We start from the raw sequence: 22384 nt of genomic DNA on the forward strand, positions 1-22384 counted from the left end.
TGGCCATTTGCAACAAAATGAATGGAGTTAGAGTGTATAAGGTTGAGCGGAATAGGTCAAAGAAAGACAAATACCATATAATCTCACTCATGTGGAATTTAATAAACAAAACAAGTAATGGAAAAAAGAGAGACACAAACCAAGACATAGACTCTTACTATAAAGAACAAAAACCGATGGTTACCAGAGAGGAGGTAGGGATGGGGAAAATAGGGGATGGAAATTAAAGAGTACATTTATCAATATGAAAAAAATAGTAAAATGATTTTTAAAAGATAAGACCACGTTTGCAATCAAATGGTGCAGTGCCTGGCATGTGATAAGGTTCTGCAGGATTGAAACCTGTGCCCATTTCTGGTTTGCAGCGATGGCCCCACACAAAGTTCCTTGGAATCATCTGGGAAACTAAAAACCAAAAAACCAAAAAAACCCAAACTCACAAAATCCTGACCAACACAGATTCATTCCTGTGCCTGTCCCAGATCAATTTTTGTGGTTCTGTATAGTTTCTATGTGTCAGCATTTAGGAGCCCTTGTTCCAGAGTATTTGAAGTTACAAAAATGCAGCCACCAGACCCATCTCTAACTGCATGCAGCTCATCATGCCAATATTTAACAGCAGATTCTATCATGCCAGCCTAGCACTGCAAAACATTGTCCTTAGAATTTACTGTGGCAGAATAAATTTCCTCGAAATTAAACATAATCTCAAAAACTGAGACATAAGTATTACCAGGAGGTAAATTTCAAACAGAAAACAATTTATATTAAACAACAACCTGGACAGAACTCAAAATACCTAATATATTTTAGATGACATGTAATCTGCTTCAAATATGCCAGACCAGGAATAAAATATTCCTAAGCATTTTAAAGGGAATAATTAGCAATTTGGGGGAAGTTATAATACTGGTATTATTTTCTTTGTAGAAAAGATGACATCAATCAACTAACAGTTATTCCTTAAACACCTAGAAGCAAGCCCAGTTTTATGTTACCTACTTAAGCAAAGTGTAAATACAAAAGTAAAGTCTGCAGAATATATTGATTTCCTCAAGGACATAAAGCAAAAATACAATGTATTTTAATATTAGCTAAATGCTTTCCTTGAATAACCATGGCAATAAAAAGCAAAACAGACAGTTGCTATTAAAGCCTATACCACTCAAAGGGAAAAGTATATATAGGTTGCTAGAAAAACTTATTTTTACCTATGGCAAATAGAAGAGAAATAGCATGGAAGCAAATAAAGCACCTAGACAAAGGAATAGTTTATATCCTTTCTTTTATATTCATATCCTTAAATTCCTTTAGTTTTTTTTTTTATTTTTTTTAACGTTTATTTATTTTTGAGACAGAGAGAGACAGAACATGAACAGGGGAGGGACAGAGAGAGAGGGAGACACAGAATCTGAAACAGGCTCCAGGCTCTGAGCTGTCAGCACAGAGCCCGACGCGAGGCTCGAACTCACAGACCGTGAGATCATGACCTCAGCCAAAGTCGGATGCTTAACCGACCGATCCACCCAGGCACCCCAAATTCCTTCAGTTTTTAAAGCTCTCTGTAGCTTGTAGACCTCTCACACAACGATCTTGCAAAGATATACAAGCAAGATGGTCTATGTTAACGTTTGAGTTCCCTGCTCTCTGTTGAAATGACATGATTTTCTTCTAGAGAACATTAATTTTCACAAGAAAACGAATCAAAATTAGTAGGTAATCATTATAAATCAGAAAAGATTATTTTCTATGATAAAAAATAAAAAGGATTTCAAATTGTACAAGTCACTTAATTAGGAAAGAGGTAGCAAATTAAGTGTTTTCTGAATATTAATGATGTTTCAGTGCTGTTTCAAAACCAGCAAGAGCTTGTATAGAAGAGCCCATAATGCCTAGAGATTAATCAAGGCAATTTGTACTTTTTCATTTTTAAAATAATCTTTAAAAATAAACAAACAAAAGCAATCTGAAAATTGATCAGTCCTAAATCACTCTATTTTAAAGGCCTTGAGATATCACCATAAGCCAGAAAAAATTTTGTTCTCAACAGCCTTAACAAACCCCTGAAAACAAAGAGCATCCATCATGGGTACCTATCTTACTTTGCCTGGAACACCCAGTTAAACTGTGTAACCTTACAGCTTTCACACAATACTGTTCATCTCAGGATATTATATAGCTATGCTCTTGTTTACAATTCCGTAGAGATTAGGGTAAAAGGGAGCTCATCTTCCTAAATATATATACTCAGATTACAAGTTTTAGTCAAGACCTATGTAAAATGAAAGCAAGATGCCGTTAAGTCCTCCTTCGCTTCAGAGTAAGGCAGTTCCTGTGTTGTTTACAGCTACATTCAGTAGAGGGGCAGACCTGTGTCACAACTATAAACACTCTCACATTCCATAGTCGGGCTTAGAATTGCCCTCTCCTTTTCCTTTGATGCTCAAGAGCCCATGGCCATTTGTAGCCAGTAGAGAGTAGACATTAGAACCAGCGAAGAGTAGACACAAAGTCGTGTCCATGAGGAAGGGGCAGAAGGAAAGTGCAATCCCCTCTCCCCACACACAAACACACATACATCCCACCTCATCCATAGCTCTGAAGCTCTGCCCAAGACAGCCTCTCAAGGCCTACATTCCATCAATTGCACGGAAGCTCCTGGTCCTCACTTTGATGAACTCGCCCACCCCAGTCACTGATGAAATGCCTACCAACCTTCATTTACAAAAAGGGCAGTAAATTGTACTGACTGGATTTTTTTTTTTTTTTTTAAGAGAGAGAGCACGCACACACACACACAGTGGAAAAGGGCAGAGAGAGAGGGAGAGAGAGAGAATCTTAAACAGGCTCCATGCCCGGTCAGATCCCAACATGGGGCTGGATTTCACAACTGTAAGATCATGACCTGAGTTGAAATCAAGAAGTCAGACGCTTAACCAGCTGACCCTTACTGACTAGACTCCCCTTACTGACTAGATTTGAACTAAACTATAGATATATCTGATTTTGTGTTTCTAAATATTCATTAGCTATGCTGTGGCCTTATGAAAGAAATTAAGAATGGGCCTTGAGGGTATTATGCTAAGCAAAATAAATCAGCCAAAGAAAAATACTTTTTCATGTCACTTATATGTAGAATCTTAAAAAAATTCATACAAAGAGCAGACTGGTGGTCACCAAATACAGGATGGGGTACAGAATATGGGTGAAGGTAAGTCAAAGGGTACAAACTTCCAGTTACAAGGTAAGTAAGTTCTGGGATGTAGTGTATAGCATTGGTGACTACAGTTAACAATACTGTACTGAAATCTCAAAGTTGCTAGGGGAACAGACCTTAAAAGTTCTCACTACACACGAAAGAAGTATAATTATGTGAGGTGATGGATGGGTTAACTAAGCGTATGGTGGTAATCATTTTGCAATATATCCATATATCAAATCAGTACACTGCATACGTTAAACCTACACAATATCACGTGCCAATTATAACTCAATAAAGCTGAAAGAAAAAAATTTGAGGAGAGAGGAGTCTCTTTAAACATAAAAGGGGTTTCAAGCATATGAGCTCCAAAGTTTAAAAAAGCTAGGGAATAATGACCCTGAGTCACAAAGAAGAAATTATAAGCGTAGGGGCGCTCGGGTAGCTCAGTCGGTTGAGTGTCCGGCTTCGGCTCAGGTCATGATCTCATGCTTCATGGGTTCAAGCCCCGCATCGGGCTCTGTGCTGACAGCTCGGAGCCTGGATCCTGCTTCGGATTCTGTTGTCCCCCTCTCTCTCTCTGCCCCTCCCCCACTAATGCTGTGCCTTTCTCTGTCTTTCAAAAGTGAATAAACATTAAACAAAAAAAAAATTTTTTTAAAGAAATAAGTGTAGAGAGAAGAATTAGCATAAATACTCACAAAAAAAATGACTTTTGTGAAACTAGATGAAGACAAATCAGAGAACGGCCTTACTTAAAATCTGAGAAGAATACATTTTATTGTAAATTTCTGGAAACCTAATTAACATCATCCCTACCTACTCATTTGCTATTTTTGTCTGGTTAGTTTCCCCTACTATTGTTAACATTTAAAAACAAAATAAAACAAAACTCAGCCTCAGGAGACTTGTTGAGTACCTTCACCTCAGATACTGAAAGGGAGAGAAATATTTCTCATGATGCATTCTACTCTACCATAGGGCAGGGAAATGAGAAATCTTAACCAGTAGGAAAGGAAGCAGGATCTGAGGGCTTTGGGAAGAGTAGGGAAAAAAATGAGAAGAAAAGTATAAAACCAGGAAAAAGGTGCTCTGCTGCTTGCTTTTATATAAATTATGTCATTCATTTTTTTAATAAAAGCATACAAAATAGGTACTATCACTGTCCCATATTATAGGTAAGGAAACTGAAGCAGAAGGTTAAAAAGCTTGCTAAAAGTCACACATTTAAGGGGTGAAAGAAATACTTGAACTTAGGAAGTAGAATTCCAGAGTCTTCTCTTTTAACCACTATTCTACACTGCCTAAAGACACAAGTTAATAACTTACAGGAAGACAAGAGAATCTTACAAAAAATTAACAACAGCTACACCAAGAGAAAACACAAAAACAATTACTAAAGATATTAACCCAGCAGATTTTTCTGAAAATATAATGTGGAAAGTTAAGAACTTAAAGCTGTCATTACCTTTTATATGAAAAAAAAAAAAAAAGGAGTATGTGACAAACTTAAGTTGTTTACAAACATCAAGTGTCTCAAAACAAAGGTTCTACAGTCTAAAAACAAATTTTACATATTACTCCTTTGTCAGTGTTCAAAGGAATTAAACATGCAACAGTATCTAATCTAACACAAAAATAAAAATTTGGAATTTCTTTTAACCTTTCCATAAATATGAATAATTACAGTTATTTTCCTATGTTTTTAATTGCCAAGAGGCAAACCCTAATGAGCTAATTGCTATTCATTCAGCCCCATGAAATGAACACAGGCATATGCATGCACACACATACATACATAAAGAACTCACATATATGCAAACACGTCCACAAGCATAGGGAGATGTCACCTGCACGTACATCAAGCCTTGCATGCCCACAGACAGACATGCTTGCCCACATTCAGACTCACACAAACCCACTAACCCAGGAACAGAGATACTCCCACACTCAGATTCATCCCCAGAGATACAGCTAGCTTTGGGACTTTTATGCTAATAATCTGTAATACAGAATTATATTTACAGCTACCACTAAGGCATATTTGTTAACAGAGGCATGTTAATAGCAATACCAGACTAACATTTAAAAAAACATTTAGTTCACAAACCCACTTGGATCCCATAAATTTATTATATCTATTTTATAGATGAGGACACATTCTCAAAAATAAAGTACCAGAGTGCCTGGGGTGGCTGAGTTGGTTAACCATCCAACTCTTGATTTCGGCTCAGGTGACCATCTCACTCTACATGGGATCGAGCCCCTTGCATTGGTATTCTCTGTCTCTGTCTCTCTCAAAAATAAATAAATGAACATTAAAAAAAATAAAATACCTTTCCCCATGTAATACAGCTAATAAATGGCAGACCCAGTCCTTTAGCCTTTAATTTATAACCTCTATTACCTACCAACGTGGCTGAAAGTAATTCTATGTTAATGTTCAACCGCAAGTAACTACCAGTCACTATGTACTGGTTTATAACCTCAACTGCTTTGTAAAGTAACTTCCTTTCTTAATGTTGAAGATATTGCAAGATATGAGACTGAAGTAAAGATGGACAAAAATTTGAAGAAGCTACTAACATACTAACCTACTGATCAGTGTTCTACTTTTTTTTTTTGGACAGTTTGTATGACCTTAAAAATTCTTCCTATTGGAGTCAATTTTAAGTAATGAAAAGATTGCAAAACATCCTTATAATTCAATTTTATATGGATTTAGACAGACTTTATTAGATCAATATTTTTATTTTTTAAAAGTTTATCACATAAATCCTTTGAGTTCAAAGGGATAATCAAAATTCTTCAGACTATTATCTTTTAGGTCCAGAGAAAATATTATTGCAATTATTTCCCCCTAGTATATGATAAAAAAAACTAATACCAAAAATTAAGAAAATGTTAGGGCAGAAGGCATATAAAGAAACTTTTATTTTCCTTACTTAAGGGGTGGCTCAGTCAGTTAAGCGTCTGACTTCGGCTCAGGTTATAATCTCATGGTTGGTGATTTCGAGCCCAGTGTCAGGCTCTGTGCTGACAGCTCGGAGCCTGGAATCTGCTTTGGATTCTGTGCCTCCCTCTCTCTCTGCCCCGCCCCCACTCACACTCTGTCTCTCTTTCTCTCAAAAATAAACATTAAAAAAACTTTTAAAAAAAGGAAGACCACATCAATAATATCTATTTATCACTGTTTGAACAGATGTGAGAAATATCCTTAATCATTTCATTTACTGCTTCAGATGGCTCCATCTAAGAAAAACTATCCAACTAATGAGAAAAGCTTATTGGTGAGATCAGGAAGCAACGCATTCTTTTTCCTTATCTCTACTGAAGAACTTAAGAACAGCAAACCCACCTTTTTTTTAATTTATTTTTTTAATTTATTATTATTATTATTATTATTATTATTATTATTAAGTGGCTCCACATCCAGCACAGAGCCCCACAGGGTTTGAACTCAAGGACCCAGAGTTCAAAACCTGAGCTGAGATTAAGACTCAGATGCTTAACCAACTGAGCCACCTACATGCCCTATCCTATATGTTTCAATTTATCAAATTCACAAATAGTAAAATTAAAATCAAAACAACAATACAACAGTATTATTTCTTTCTTGGAATGTCACCATTTGGTATTAGGATAAAGGGCAGATTTGCTAACTGCTTACTATAAAAATAGTGGATTCCCCAAACTCTGTGTTCCTCCCCTGTAATGTGATCTACTGTATGTGTAGGAATACATTTGGGCTCTCCCCATCACATGGGACTTAGTGTTCAGGGGAAATACGGTAAACTTGATGGTCTTGATACTTGCTGTGCTGGGAATAACAAAGGCCACTGTCTCTAATCCAGGCATCTCATGCCTTCTGCCAGCATCCCCAAAATAGTAAAAGGCTAATTTATTACACTCTAAGTAGGAAAAAAACAAAATCCAAGACCTGAGAGGGAATACTTCCTCCTTTGCCTCAAATAAAGAGAAAGAAATTTTAATGGAACAACTTGGAAAGATCAATTTATGTTCCCCACAGATAAGAGGGCACAATGGACATTGATATCTGACTCTTATTCTAAATACTGAAAATGTTGGGCTAGGATGATAGTGATTTACTGTTGCATTAGAATCAGCCTAAACTCCTAAACACTAACCAGAACTACCCCCACCCCCCCACCACCAAAAAAAAAAACAAAAAAAAAAACAAAAAACGTATGAGAGTTTACCAGGAACCACTTAGGAAAATCTGAGTGCCAAGAGTCATCGTGCAGAGTTGTCTTTGGTTTTAAGAGGGGGCCCACCTACTTAGAAAGGTGAACCGAGTCAGCAGCTGAGACAGTGAATGTTATTTCTACGATTCTAGAGGCTAAAAACACAGTAAAAGATTCACAAGCCCACAAATGCAGAACAGTAGATAAGAGATGTATAGCAACAAGGGACCCCATGAAATTACTCTACAAAACAAAGTCAGTTTTAAGAATCTGTCAAGCCCAAGAAATGTAAAGACATCTTATTCCCCTTACCTTTCCCTCTCTCCCAAGCTCCAATTCCAGAGGAGCTAGGAGAAAGTAGCTAGAACCATAAAAGCAGCCGGAAGCTTTGACTATTTTAGTAAGTTAGAAAGCATGCTCATTCAAAGGGACCACAGGACTGTAACAGTGATCAGATTCCAGTTTTGCACCACGAGCAGGAGATGAACTTCTCTCACTCAATAAGGAGAGTGGGAATTAACATAAAGTCTTTTTTTGATTAGCCCTTAAAAGTCTTAGTTGGTTTTCTAATGTGTAATTATTTCTTTTGGATTTCTATATCCCTTACACACTATTGGGCATACAATCTTATTCCTATGATGTTATTCCATCAACAAATGCATTGCCACTAAACACTGAGGATGTATGGTAAAACATATCTGAAAGATTTATCTCTCTTCTCTTTTACTCTACTAAATGTATATAAATGAAGTATTGTAAAAAGCAATGCTAATTATATCCTTATCATTTAGTTAACAGACTTCTTGAATTCTAGTTATGCTTTATAAATTAATTTTTAAACTGTGTTTTATAAGCAGGAAACCACATTTCTAACAAGTGGAAAACTACATTTGTACACTCGCTTAGTTTGTAAAATCTAAATAAAGGTTGGGTTGACAACCCTCCAGCAAACATAACTCAAAGGAGGAAAAGTCGTCTTTTCATGAAAGAAATGCCTCACTTGGATTCATTTCCTTAACATGAACGTAATACATTACTGCATACTTGTATCAGTTGTAATTTCTGATAGATGTATTGAAACTGATTGCCCTTTCTATTGTAGGTAATGGGCTTTTCTTTCCTAATTGCAAGAATGTGTGTGTGTCTGTCCTTAATCTACAATTCGATTATACTATACCTAAAGGTGGAAATTTTTTTTTTTTTGTCCTGGTTAACCTCCTTGGAACTGGTGGGCTTTTTCAAGTGCTGTCCAAATATAGCAGACTTTCAATCTTTAAAGAATTTCTCTTCTCTGATGCTTACAGGATATTCTTATTTCCTGAACTCCTAACTCAGTCTATTTTCCATGTTTCTTAACTTCTCTTTCATGTTTTCAATCTCTTTATCTTTTTGTTCTATATCTGCTCTACCAGACTGGCAATTTTCAGTTGAGAGTTTTGATTCACTAATTCTCTCTTCTGTTATGTCAATTTAATCTACCAAAGAGTTTTTTATTTTTAATTTCACCAACTTTTGTTATTTACAGAATTTGCAATTGGTCCTTTATCATTCTGCTTGTTCTTGTTTACTCCTTTTCTTATTGTAAGTTACCATTTCATTTGAAATTCTTAAACATTCTCATTTTTAAGTGCTTTTTTTGAGAATGTATTCTCTTTCTTTGGATGTCAATCATCCTATTAAGTATGTCTGCTGTCCCTTATGGCAACAGATTTCCTTACATGTCCTAAAATACTTGTTTGCAACCACACCTTACGTGGAAGTTTTATTCACTGTGAGCTCTTTCCTGCCATGTTGTTTCATGCTTGCTCAGACTATCCCCCTGGAGTTGCATAGCTCCAGAGTAGGTCTTAAATTAGAAAGATTGGGGCTTTGGTTCCACATGGGTAGAGCTCTATTCCAGATGCCACATCCACACAGAACATATGGTTACTATTTCCATTTTTGCATAGCTGCCTCTTTGGCCCACAGGAAAACACCAACAGTGTCAGGTGGAGTTATTTCAGGTCTACTTTTATGGCCTAGAAACATGGTCCCACCTCCCTGGTTTATGCAGACAGCCCAGTTCCAATCTCCTACCATTTGCAAGACACATTTGGCATTCTTAAAATGTCTAGCAATCTATACTCTCTTAAATTTGGCTTAAACACCCACTTTTTAAGCTCTGGCCCACAGGACCCAGGTTTCTGAGAGCCAGACAGCATCAACATCCACTCATTACTAAGGGTTTCCTGTCTATTCATAGTCTGCAGGGGTTTTCTTTGTCTCAAATATAACTAGAATACAGTTACTTATTTCTTTGAAAGTTTTTCACATTGCATTCTCATAAATTTAAAGCAAAGAGGAGGCAGATTATACAGGTGCTTTCACTGACATTTTAATCTGCAATCCTGTTGCAAATTGTGTGAGGGGGAGAGTATGATGTGACTCAGGAAGAAAGGATGTGTGCTACATTTGACTTTGATCCTAATTCAAGAAAGCAGGTCAAAAGCTATTTTTTAAAAACATAATTTTAGTAGCATGTAACTGTAAAAAATACTACTTTCAATAATAGTTTTGGCTTTTCAAAATTTTCTCAAATTCCAATTCTGTCACATATTATAACTATTCTTATTTTCACTTTTTGTCTTTACCAACGTATTCTTATCATTTGCTAGCCTCAGTTATACACCGTATAGCACTTAATATCTTCCTGATACACCATGGAAAACCCACCAGCCTTTTGTATCTATTCCTTTTTGTTTTTTTCATCTCTACTGAGGTATAATTTACATTGTCTTAACTTTATTCACTGTAAGGGTAAAACTCAGTAAGTTTCAATCACTATGTAGAGCTGTACAAAAATAATCACAATGCAGTTTTGTAACTTTTTCATCACCCCCCAATTGTGCCTTGAGTCTTATTTGTAGCCAATCACCACTCCTCCAGCCCCACTCTCAGCCACATGCAACCACAAAAGGACTTTCTCCCTCTTCTTTAAATATGCCTTTTCTGGCATTTCAATCATAAATGGAACCATGTAATATGTAGCCTTAATCATCTCGCCTCTTTCACTTAGCAGGGATTGGGAAGCCATAATCTGTAGGCCAAATCTAGTCTGCCATGTATTTTTGTAAACAAAACTTATTGGAACATAACCAGGTTCATTCTATATTGTCCATGGCTGCTTTCACACTACAAGAGGAGAGGTGATTAGTTGCAACAAAGATTATATGGCCCACAAACCCCAAAGTATTTACTATCCGGCCTTTTACAGAAAAAATTTGCTGACTTGACTTAGTAAAATATTTTTGAGGTTCATTCACATTGTAGTATGTATCAATAGTCAGTACATTATTCCTTTTTTATTGCTGAATAGTAAGTTATTGCATGAAAAACCACATTTTGTCTATCTACTTACCAACTGATGGATATGTGGACATTTTCTAGTTTTTAGTTGTTACGAATAACTCTGCTATAAACATTTTGTGTACATGTCTCAATCTAGATGTGTGTTCTCACTTTTCTTACAGATTCCTAGGAACTGAATTGCTGGGTTATATGCTAAGTTTCTGATTAACTTTAAAAGAAACTGACAAACTGTTTTCCAAAGTGACTGTCCCATTTTATGTTCCCAAGAACATTTGAGGGTTCCAGATTATCTTTATCCTTGCCAATACTTGGTATTGCCTGTCTTTTAAATTATAATCATTGTAGGGTGCCTGGGTGGCTCAGTTGGTTAAGTGTTCAACTACTGGTTTCGGCTCAGGTTATGATCTCACAGTTCTAGGAGTTTGAGCCCAGAGTCAGGCTCTGCACTAAGTGCTAAGTCTGCTTGGGATTCTCTCTCTCTCTGCCTCTCCCATTATGTGCACTCACTCTCCTGTTCTCTCAAAATAAATAAACTTAAAAAAAAGAATTAAGATTTCAAATTATAATAATTGTATTGACTACATAGGTGGATTTTATGGTTTAAATTTGCATTTGCCTAATGACTAATGATGCTGAACACTTTTTCATGTGGTCATTTGTCATTCACCCTTTTATCTTTGGTGAAACACTTCTATTCAACTGTCTTATCCATTGATAATTTGGGTTGTCTTCCTATTATTGTTTTGTAGGAGTTCTTTATATATTCTGGATATAAGCTTTGTCAGATATATGATTTGCTAATATTTCTTCCAGTCTGAAACTTGGCTTTTCAATCTCTTAGTGGTGTCCTTTGAAGTGTAAATATTCAATTTAATGAAGTTCATAAAGGTTTATTTCTGGATTCAAAAGTTTATCCATTTATCTATGTGTCTTTCTTTTTGCTAACTTCATCAATGTGAGTTTATAAGAAGTACTGAAATTGTGTAATGTTAATATTCCAAATTTCCTGTTTTCAAAAATATTTTGGCCATTCCAGGTCCTTTGCATATCTACATGTATCTTAGGATTAGTCTGCCAATTTCTACCAAAAAAAAAAAAAAACATGGAATTTTAATAGGGATTACATTGATTCAATTTGGGAAGAATTATCACCTTAATATTAAGTCTTCCAATCAATCCACTGAACAAAGTAAGTCTATTTATTTAAAGCTTTAATTTTGTCCAGCAATGTTTTGTTTTTAGTGTACAAATTTTGCACTGCTTTTGTTAAATTTATTCCTAAATATTTTCATCTTTTTAATACAACTGCAACAAATTGTTTTATTATTTTTTGGACTGTTCTTATATAGTATCTAGACATAGAACTGATTTCTATATGTTGATCTTATATCCTGCAACCTTCCTTGCTGAACATGTTTACTACTTCTAGTACTGTATTTGTATATTTCCTAGGAGTTTCTAAATATAGTTTTTACATTTTATCTGTGAATAAAGGCAGTTTTACCACTTCCTTTACAATCTGGATGTCTTTATTTTTCTTGCCTGACTGCACTGTCTAGAACCTCCTATGCAATACCGAATAAAAGTGGTTAAGGAGACAGTGAATGACACTGCCTTCCTCCTGATCTTAGAAGAAAACATTCTGGCTTTTCACCACTAAAATGAATGAATATGAATATGATAGAGTGCCTGGCTGGCTCAGTCAGTAGAGCACGCAACTCTCGATATCAGCGTTATGAGTTCAAGTCCCATGTTGGGTGTGGAGACTGCTTTAAAATGTTCTTGTTTTTTTGTTTTTTTTTTAAATGTTTATTCATTTTTGAGAGACAGAGACAGAGCATGAGCGGGAAGGGGCAGAGAGAGAGAGGGAGACACAGAATCCAAAGCAGGCTCCAGACTCTGAGCTGTCAGCACAGAGCCCGACACGGGGCTTGAACTCATGAACTGAGAGATCATGACCAGAGCTGAAGTCCGACGCTCAACCGACTGAGCCACCCAGGTGCCCCTGGAGACTGCTTTAAAGAGAAAATATGTGAATATGATCTATAGGGTTTTTTTTGTTTTTTTGTTTTTAACAAAAGCCCTTTATTTATTATTATTATTTTTTTTCCCCCTGTCTTGTTGAGATTATTTTTTTTGTGAATGGGTGTTGACAGTTTGGTAAATGCTTTCTCTAACTCTACTGAGATGATTATATGGTTTTATTCTTTATTTTATTAATGTAGTGTATTATATTAATTGAATTTTGGATCTTAAGCCATCTTTGAATTTCTGGGACAAATTCCCTTTGCTCATGGTATATAATCCGCCTCATATGTGGCTGAATTTGATTTGCTAATATTTTAAGGATTTTTGCATCTATGTTCAAGAGAGATACTGATCTGCCATTTTATTTTCTTGAGATGTCTTTGGCCTGGCTTTGAAGTCAGTTAAATTGGCCTGACAAAATAAACTGGGGGGTGTTGTCTTCTCTATTTTCTGAAAGAGTTTGTGAAGAATTAACATTATTTCTTCAAATATTTGATAGAATTCATCAAATCTGATCTTGGGATTTTCTTTGTGGGAAGATTTTTTTTTTTTTTTCAAAGTTTATTTATTTTTGGGACAGAGAGAGACAGAGCATGAACGGGGGAGGGGCAGAGAGAGAAGGAGACACAGAATCGGAAACAGGCTCCAGGCTCTGAGCCATCAGCCCAGAGCCTGACGCGGGGCTCGAACTCACGGACCGCGAGATCGTGACCTGGCTGAAGTCGGACGCTTAACCGACTGCGCCACCCAGGCGCCCCTGTGGGAAGATTTTTAATCCTCATTCCATTTCTTTACTTTTTTAGAAGTGTATGCATGTTTTCTAGTCTTAAATCAGTCTTTGCAATTTGTCTCTTTCTAGTAACTTGTATCTAAGAGTTCATCCATTTTACTTTAGTTTCCACACTGATGACATAAAATTCATTCATAATATTCCTTTATAATACTTTCAAGTTGTGTGAAGTTGGTAGTAATTTCACCTCTTTCACTGCTGACTTTGCTAATCATTATCTTCTTTTTCTGGTCTAGCTAAAGGTTTATCTACTTGGTTCTTCTTTTCAAAGAATAAACTTCTAGTTTCACTAATTTTTCTCTAATATTTTATGTTCTGTTGGTTTCTGCTATATTCTTTATTAACTCCTCCCTTCCTTCCTCTGCTTGCTTTTGGTCTGCGTTGCTCTTTTTTTCTACTAGTTTCTTAAGCTTAGAAGCTTAGGCACTGATTTAGGAACTTCCTTTTTCCTAGATACGCATTTAAAGGTATAAATTTTCCCCGAAGCACTGCTTTATCTGCACATATAAAGTCTAAGGTGTCTTTCTGTTTTCATTCATTAAACATTTTAAAATATTTTAAAATGCTTTTAACTGACAAATATTTGGGGCTTTCAAAGATTTCTGTTACATGATTTCATCTTTTGCACTCAATGAGACTTGTTTTATGGCCAAGCATATTGTCTAACCTAGAGAATATTTCAAATATGTTTGAAAAGAATACAATCACTGGGTGGAGTCTTCCATATATGTCATTTAGGTCAAGTTGATTGGTAATGCCAGAATCTTTTATCCTCTTATTTTGTGTCTACTTAGTTGTTCTATCAAGTATTAAGAATGGGGTGTTGGAATCCCCAATTATTATTGTAGACACTTTATTTCTCCTTTCACTGTTTCACTTCAGGCATTTATAAGCCACTGTTAGATGTAGACACAATTTATGATTACTATATCTTCCTGATCTATTGACCTTTTTATCATTATGAAATTCCTTTATCTGTCTTCAAGAATACTTCTTATTTTAAAGTCCACTGTGTCAGATAAGCTTTCTTATCATAAAACATGCTTCTTACAAATAGCATATAGCTGGCTGTTGTGTTTTTATCCAGTTTGACAATCTCTGCCTTTTGAGGAGAATGTTCAGTCCATCCATATTTAATGTAATTATATGATTAGATTTACTTTTGCCATTTTGTTAATTATTTTCTACTTGTGTCACACCTTTTTTTTTTTTATTCCTCTGTTCCTCCCTTACTGCTTTCTTTTGTGATAAATACTTTTAGTGTAGCATTTTAATTCCTCTACATTTTTTACTTTTTATTTTTTCAGAGTTATTTTCTTAGCAACTGTTCTAGGGATTATAACACGCATCTTAATTTATCACACTACTTCAAAAAAATAATTCCAGTAAAACAGAAAGTATACTCCAGCACATGCCCATTTTTTTCCCCTCTTTTATACTTTGCCATATGTATATTTCACATATACAGGTCATAAACACAAGCCCAGGTGACAGGGACTTCAGGAAAGTAGACAGTGGGAACAAAAAGAAATCAGGCAGCAAGGTCTAGGGAAACCAGGTGACAGAGCCCTAAAGAACACAGGCTGTGGGGACCAAACGAAACTAGGCAGTAGGGAGTAAAGTTTGCTAGGAAATGGGGACAAATGAAGCCAGGCAAGAGTCCCACAGGATGTGGAAAAAGAAAGATACCAAGAGCTCACCCCTTCTGTGTAGATGTTACCCCCACAGCCTGGACCTCTCTCTAGATAGCCCCCTCCCTACCCAGGTGGTGATCCCCTCCCCCAGGCCAATACTGGGACAGAGCCAGAGCCCCTTCCTCTCTCAGAGGCCTGGGCTGGTTGCAGCCAATGGGCCCCAGCCCCAGTCCCATCCCTGGGACCTCAGGAAGTCCCAGTCCAAGTCCCTCCCACTGGCTGCAGAAGCAGTGGGGTTGGGGCGGGGGGGTGGTAGGTAGAGAAAGAGAAAAGAGACAGCTTGGTAGGGGGAGCGCACCTAGCAGCCACAGAGGGAGGTGGGGGAGGGGAGGTGGGGGCCAAGAAAGGAGAAGCTCCAAGGCAGGCTGGCAGATGGGCATGGGCTCGCAGCATCTCCCTGGTGGCAGTGGGGGTGACAAGTTCTCCAGCCCTGGGCTGCGCAGCCACTAACCTGAGTGCCCATGCAGGCACCCCACCCCTACACAGCAGTGCCTCTGGTGATCAGCAGGCCTTATAAGAAAGCTTATCTGACACAGTAGACTTATTGCTTTATATGATTTTACGTGTTTCAAATGTGGAAAAATGAGAAAAATATATCTACAGACTCTTTTATATTTACCCAAACATTACCATACTCAAGACTCTTGAGTTCTTTGCACAGATATGAATTAACATCTGGAGTGATTTCTTTTCAGCCTGAAGAATTTCCTTTAGTATTTCTCACAAGATGGTCTACTTAGCAGGAAATTCTCTCAATCTTTGTTTACCTGAGAATAATTCACCTTTATTGTAGAAGACTAGGTTTTCTGGATACAGAATACTTGGTTGATCATTTTTTTTCTTTCAACATTTTCAATATGTCAGGCTTTATGGTCCCTACTGCTTCAGATGGATGGAAAAGTCAGCCATTAAATGTATTATTAGTTCCCTATGTGTAATGATTCATTTTTTTCATCTAGCTTTCAAGATTTTCTTTTTTCCTTTGGCTTTTAACAGTTTAAGTATGATGTGTCTGTGTGGGTTCTCTTTATGTTTTCCAACTTGGGGTTTATGGAGATTCTTGAATCTATAGATTGCTTTTCATTAAATCTGGAAAGTTTTCTGCCATTATTTCTTCATACATTTTTAAGTCCTCTCTCTTTCTTCTCTCCTGGGTCCCCCATTACGTGTATGTGTATCTACTTAATGTTTTCTCACAAACCTCTGAGGCTCTGTGGACTTTTCTTCAATCTTTCTCTATTCGTCAGGGTATATAAATTCTACTGATATATGCAAATTCACTGATTTTTTTTTTTTTTGCCATCTAAAATCTGCTACTGACTTCATCTAGTGAACTTTTGCTTTTAGTTACTATACTTTTTAACTCTAGAGCTTTTGTTTCTCTTTTATAATAATTACCTTTTTAATAAATTCTTTATTCATTGAGTCACTGTCACCCTACTTCCCCTGTAATACTTTAAATACGGTTTTCTCTGGGTTTTTTTGAACATACTTATAATCACTGCTTTAATGTTTTTCTCTGCTAAATCCAACATATGGAGACACTTATATACAATTTCTAGTGATTTTCTTAAGTATGAGTCATGCTTCCTTGTTTCTTTGCAGATCTCTAAACTTTTTGTTGAATATTGGATATTTTAAATGATACATTGCAGCAACTCTAGTTTCTGATTTTCCTTGAGGGTTGTTGTCTTATCTGTTTGTGTTTTAGCATCTTGATGAACTAAAAGTCTGTTTCCCCTTCATTGTGTGGCCACTGGGGTCTCTACTCCATTCTCTCCAACCCCATTTTTTAAAAAAAATTTTTAATGTTTATTTTTGAGACAGAGAGAGAGAGAGATAGAGTGTGAGCAGGGGAGGAACAGAGAGAGAGGGAGACACAGAATTGGAAGCAGGCTCCAGGCTCTGAGCTGTCAGCACAGAGCCTGATGTGGGACTCAAACTCACAGACCATGAGATCATGACAGGAGGTGAAGTTGGACACTTAACCAACTGAGCCACAAAGGTGCCCCATCCCGTTTTTATTTTTAAGGCTGGCTTTTTAAGACCTTTTCAAGCTGGTCTCCAGTGTTCACCTTGGTGTTTGGCTAAAGACTGATTAGAGATTTTATTTAATTATCTCAATCTAATAAGGCTTCCATTCCAAGGATGAGATTTGTGTGTGGAATGAGGAGTGCATTCAAAGTCTGAGCCTTTCACAAGATGGCCACAGGTTTTACTACCACTAGGCCCATTTGACTCTCCTCTTCACATATTCCTAGGCTCCAAAGACCAATGATGCATAGGTGGCTTAGGCCCACTTCATATTCTGCTGTGCATATCTACAGCCTCCGGTCAACCTGGGATGTGTGACCTTATCAATCCCCCATGACTATCTTGTCTCCTAGAACTCTTTATAAAATCCTGCTACTTCTTGAGTCTTTAATTTGCCACAAATTGGACTAGACTAGCAAAGCCTTAGACTAGCTAAGGCATTGGTCTTCCCTGTTTGTCTGCAACTAAGTTTACTGTTTTAACGTACAACACTGTGAGAGAGTGCCCTTTCTCCAGCTGGGGCTACAAAACTTCCAATCTTCAAGGCTTGCCCCATCCTGGTTGAAATGCCATACCAACAAAGCTGGGCATGAGGAAGAGAGGATGAGGAGTAGCACAGATAACACCACAAGTCTGTCATTGAGTTCAGTGATTTTCATGAAGTTTCTCAATTTGTTTAGTTGATTTCTAGAGCACTGAATTAGTTGTTTTGACAGCTTTGTCCAGCTTTATGTTTGCTTTGTGTAGAGAGTGATCAAACCTCTCATTCAGTCATCTCAGATATTCCTTTTTTAATAGTGTGTATATACATATATATCATGTGCTGCTGCAGTCCAAAATTTTACTATACCAAATCTTGGCTAAAACTTTGAAATTTTTTTTTAATTATTTATCTATCTTTGAGAGAGAGACAGAGAGCAAGCGGGGGAAGGCAGAGAAAGAGGGAGACATAGAATCCAAAGTAGGCTCCAGACTCTGAGCTGTCAGCACAGAGTCTGGCACAGGGCTCAAACTCCTGAACCGTGAGTTCACGACCTTAGCCAGAGTCGGATGCTTAACGACTGAGCCACTTGGGGGTCTCTTGGCTATAATTTTGAGATTGTATTTATCTCTGAGATCAAAATGCAAGGTCACTTTTTTGTTATTCATATTCTATGCACAGATATGTAGCTATTTTAGACTAGACATATTAGACTCAGCTTCCCTTCTTTTTTGTTCCTGCTGGGAAAAACTCATTTTGTGCATGTGTGCTGTGTACAGGGTATATAGAAAAGTTAAGGATTTCCCTACAGCACTATAATACAGAAGCTACTAAAAATGTAATATAGTCACAGGCAAAATCATGCTAACAGACTAGATCTATTCAGTCTAGACACCATAGTATTTGTGCGATAGTGATAACCCACAATAGATGAAAGTAACATTAAGAGGTATAGAAACTATGACACATGAAAAATAGTGAGAGTAATGTCAATGTTTACTCTGAAAAAAAAAATGACATGATGCTAGCCTTTCAAATGTTTAAAGTAGACTTACTCAGTATTGATACATCAGGCAGAGTCAAACTTAGGGGTATAATTTTGAGTTCATTATGCAAAATAAACTATTTAACAACTTAAGCTAAAACAAATGGACTCATTTTGCTCTTTTGCAAAGCGATGAGCTTCTCTCACTGAGAATGATCCTAACAGACTAGATGACCACATTTTTAAGGAGTGTTTATTTAGGAGATGAACTAGAAGACCTTTCAACCCTAAGTTTTTGTAATTTTATAAAAACAATTATATAAGAATTTAGATGGGATAAAAGATAACACTATCATGAAAAACCATCCAAAATATACATCAAGATGATTATAATTTGTGTTTTGATAATAAAGGAATGAGTTATAAAAACTATTCCTAAAAGACATGTATTCCACTGTACTCTTGGTTCTCAAAGGCCTACAATATGTTGGATATTACAAAAAACCTATGAGAAGCAGAATATACTATTCTACCATTGTACAAAGCAATGATCTAGAATTCTGGTTGCTATAACTTCTTAAAATCAAGAAGGCTGAAGTGGGAACAGAAGATAACTAAAAGAAAAAAGATATAGAGATTGTTACATAAAACCAGACTTCACTCTGAAAAGGTACAAGCTGAGTGGGTGCATTATAAATATTTATAAAGGACAGGAAGGGCACAAATAAGGTAAACTCAGATTTGTTCACCCAAACCTAGAAGGCAACCATTCAAACTCTGAAGGAGGTAAGGTTAGGACAAATAACAGAGGTATCATTATATTCAGGAAACATAATTTGCTAGGATTAAAACAGGTTATAGACTGAAAACAAATAACTTACCTCCTTTAGTTGATCAGCACTCCCCCATGATGCAGAACGCTGATGTGACCTCTTTTCGGCACCCTCTTCTGCCCAACAACTAGGTGTCTTTAATAAAAAAAAAAACATGATAATACAAATAATAAAATAAGGAATTTTGTCTCTACTTCTTAATCTCACAGCATTTCAAACATATTTCAAAATCTTAGCACATACCAGTTAAGTTATACTAAATACTAAAATCCCTTAAGTGCTAAGATTTTTCATGACCCGTGAAATGTTTAAAACATTCTGTCATATTCTGAATTAGACATTACCAATCTACGACGTCTCTGAGTAATGTCATTCAAAACGTTTTTTTTTACAACATTAATAACTTAAAAGTTATCAAATCAAAGAGAATTATGAAGATACACATCTTTGAGCTTTTAAAGAGAATAGCCAAACTAAATATAAAATGGCATTTGTCCTAAGTAAAAGAGATGGAAATGAGATTAACAGAACTAGCTCAGAAGCAGTGGGATTACAGATGACCTACAAGTCAAACATCTAGCTAAAGAGCAGATTGTACTATTCTTCCTACACTCAGGAAAGAGAGTATTAGCAATAGTATCCTCTTTTGAAAAACATCAAGCATCTTTAAATAAAAATATAAAATTATTAAAATGACAAAGAAAAACATTAAATCTGAATGAACTTACTATGATCTGAAACAATACATTAAAAAAAAAAAAACTTGAGCTACATGTCAGAAAAGAGTTTTCACCTTAAACCTCATTTTCAATAATTCAACCAGTAGCAGACACTATACCCAAACATAACACAAAACGCTAAATGCCAAATAGTGAGACCATTTAGTAGTTGTATAAAAAAGTCAAAATATTAAAATATCATCCTTAAGATATGAGAAGACTCTTAGTGGAATGCAAACCAGGGAAAGTAAAAAGCACTACAGCTAGACAAAGGATAACGATTAGCACAATCAACACATATAGATTTAAAAACTATTGTTTATTATAGACTGAAAAAAAAATCAATCCTTATGTTGAGGTTGATGCTATATAACTTCTTATGAAAAAGGCCTCAGTTCTACTCTATACAATTCAAAATGCTTGTGAACAACTTTTTAAGTAATTACCTCTTAAGAGTAATAATGCTCCAAAATGAAACCAACAATTAATTAAATGGTAGGTGAATAAAAACACAAACAAGCTGCTTAACCAACCAGTTAAAGTACCAAAGTGAAGCTGTTCAGTGATAACTGAGAGTAAAACAGTTTATTTTCATCAAACTTTCATTTTGAGAATTTATATGCTCAATACTTTTACTTTTCTACCAAGTGTAAGCATTAGTCTTCTCAAAACTCAAATGACTAAGGATCACGATGCTTAAAACTCAAAAGTACTTCACAGAAAAGGAGTCAAATTTCTGGTATGTTCCATAATTATTTAATAATTACATTTCTAACAGGAATTATTTTCATTTGGTACAACTCCAATTTTTTCAAAGGACATTTATTACATAAACTGTATAGGTATCTCCAACTGGGAGTTAAATCAATAGCCACAAAACTTTTGCAATTGCCTTACTACTGCCAGGCACACCAGTGGCAAATGGAGCTACATCTGAGGTCTCTTATCTCACAAAAGATCTTCTTTCTTCATACTATCATTCTTTTCTTAAAACTGAATGTGAAAACCTATATGATTATTTCAGAATGTAGTGTTAGTTATACAAAAGAAATAAAAACTAACTACAAAGGAGTATTTATATTCCTGAAATCCAGCTAGTAAAACATGTAGGTTTTTAAGAGTGCAAAACTATTAGAAGAGTACTCTGACATGTGGCTGCAGAATTACATGCATATAAATTGTTTAAATACATTCATCATAGTACCAACTTTTCCAAAAAATACTCCCCAGAAAGTAATTTCATTTTAATCACATCAATTTTAAATAAATAGAAAATGTTCGAGTCTGTAAATATATTCTATAGACCACATTGTCCAATAAGACAGCTACTAGCCACATGCAACAATTTAAATTAATGAAAATGAAATAAAACTAAAAATTCAGTTCCTTAGTCACACTAGCGCATTTCAAATGCTCAGTAACCACATGTGGCTAGTGGCTACTGGCTGCTATACAAGACAGCACAGATGTGGAACATTTCCATTGCTGCAGAAAGTTCTACTGGGAGCAGTGTTTTATATATTTAATCGCAGATTTTTAACAAGTTACTGTAGTCAAAGCAAAACCAAAAGATGGCTACTTGGTTTATTAAATCTATGTAAAGTTCATGCTTGTGAAGTCACAAAAGATGAACTAATTTGTATCTAATTTATTAAATCTGAGCATTTGAGAAATGCTTTACTATTTAAATTCAATAACCAACAATACAAAGCAGCAAAAATTCTTTCCTTTCATATCAGCAAGAAATTCCTTCCAACTAGATTGTCCATTAATCTAGAGTAGAATTTTATGAACTGTGCTACTTATAACATCGCTATTGGATGCTGATAAGAATAAAGATAAAACTGTTCTATGGCCAAATTAATTTGGGAAATACTGTATTTCACACTTCCCCATACCTCATGTACAATACAATTAGCATTTCAAAAACTCAAATACACACTTTTTAAAAACCTGCTTTACTTTCTTTCTTTTACTTATATGACCCCAGAACACTTATTTTACAAGTAGACTTATTAACACTTGGAAAGGAATATAATCCCCTCAATAATGTGGACTGTATTTAATT

The 22384-nt window shown here is 35.9% G+C and overlaps 1 protein-coding gene across 2 annotated transcripts in view; it reads right to left on the reverse strand.

The window, feature by feature from the left end:
* Window positions 1–22384, reverse strand: part of GLCCI1 (glucocorticoid induced 1) — a 107367-nt gene that overhangs the window by 31032 nt on the left and 53951 nt on the right. For both annotated transcript variants that reach the window (XM_086695515.1, XM_086695509.1), the window contains exon 3: window positions 19646–19732. In XM_086695515.1, the coding sequence (XP_086551641.1) occupies window positions 19646–19732 (87 nt within the window). The remainder of the gene's footprint in view (window positions 1–19645; window positions 19733–22384) is intronic.

The sequence above is a fragment of the Puma concolor genome, chromosome A2 (assembly GCF_028749965.1).
Source record: "Puma concolor isolate L17-30 chromosome A2, mPumCon1.1.hap2, whole genome shotgun sequence".
In the NCBI taxonomy this organism is placed as follows: domain Eukaryota; kingdom Metazoa; phylum Chordata; class Mammalia; order Carnivora; family Felidae; genus Puma; species Puma concolor.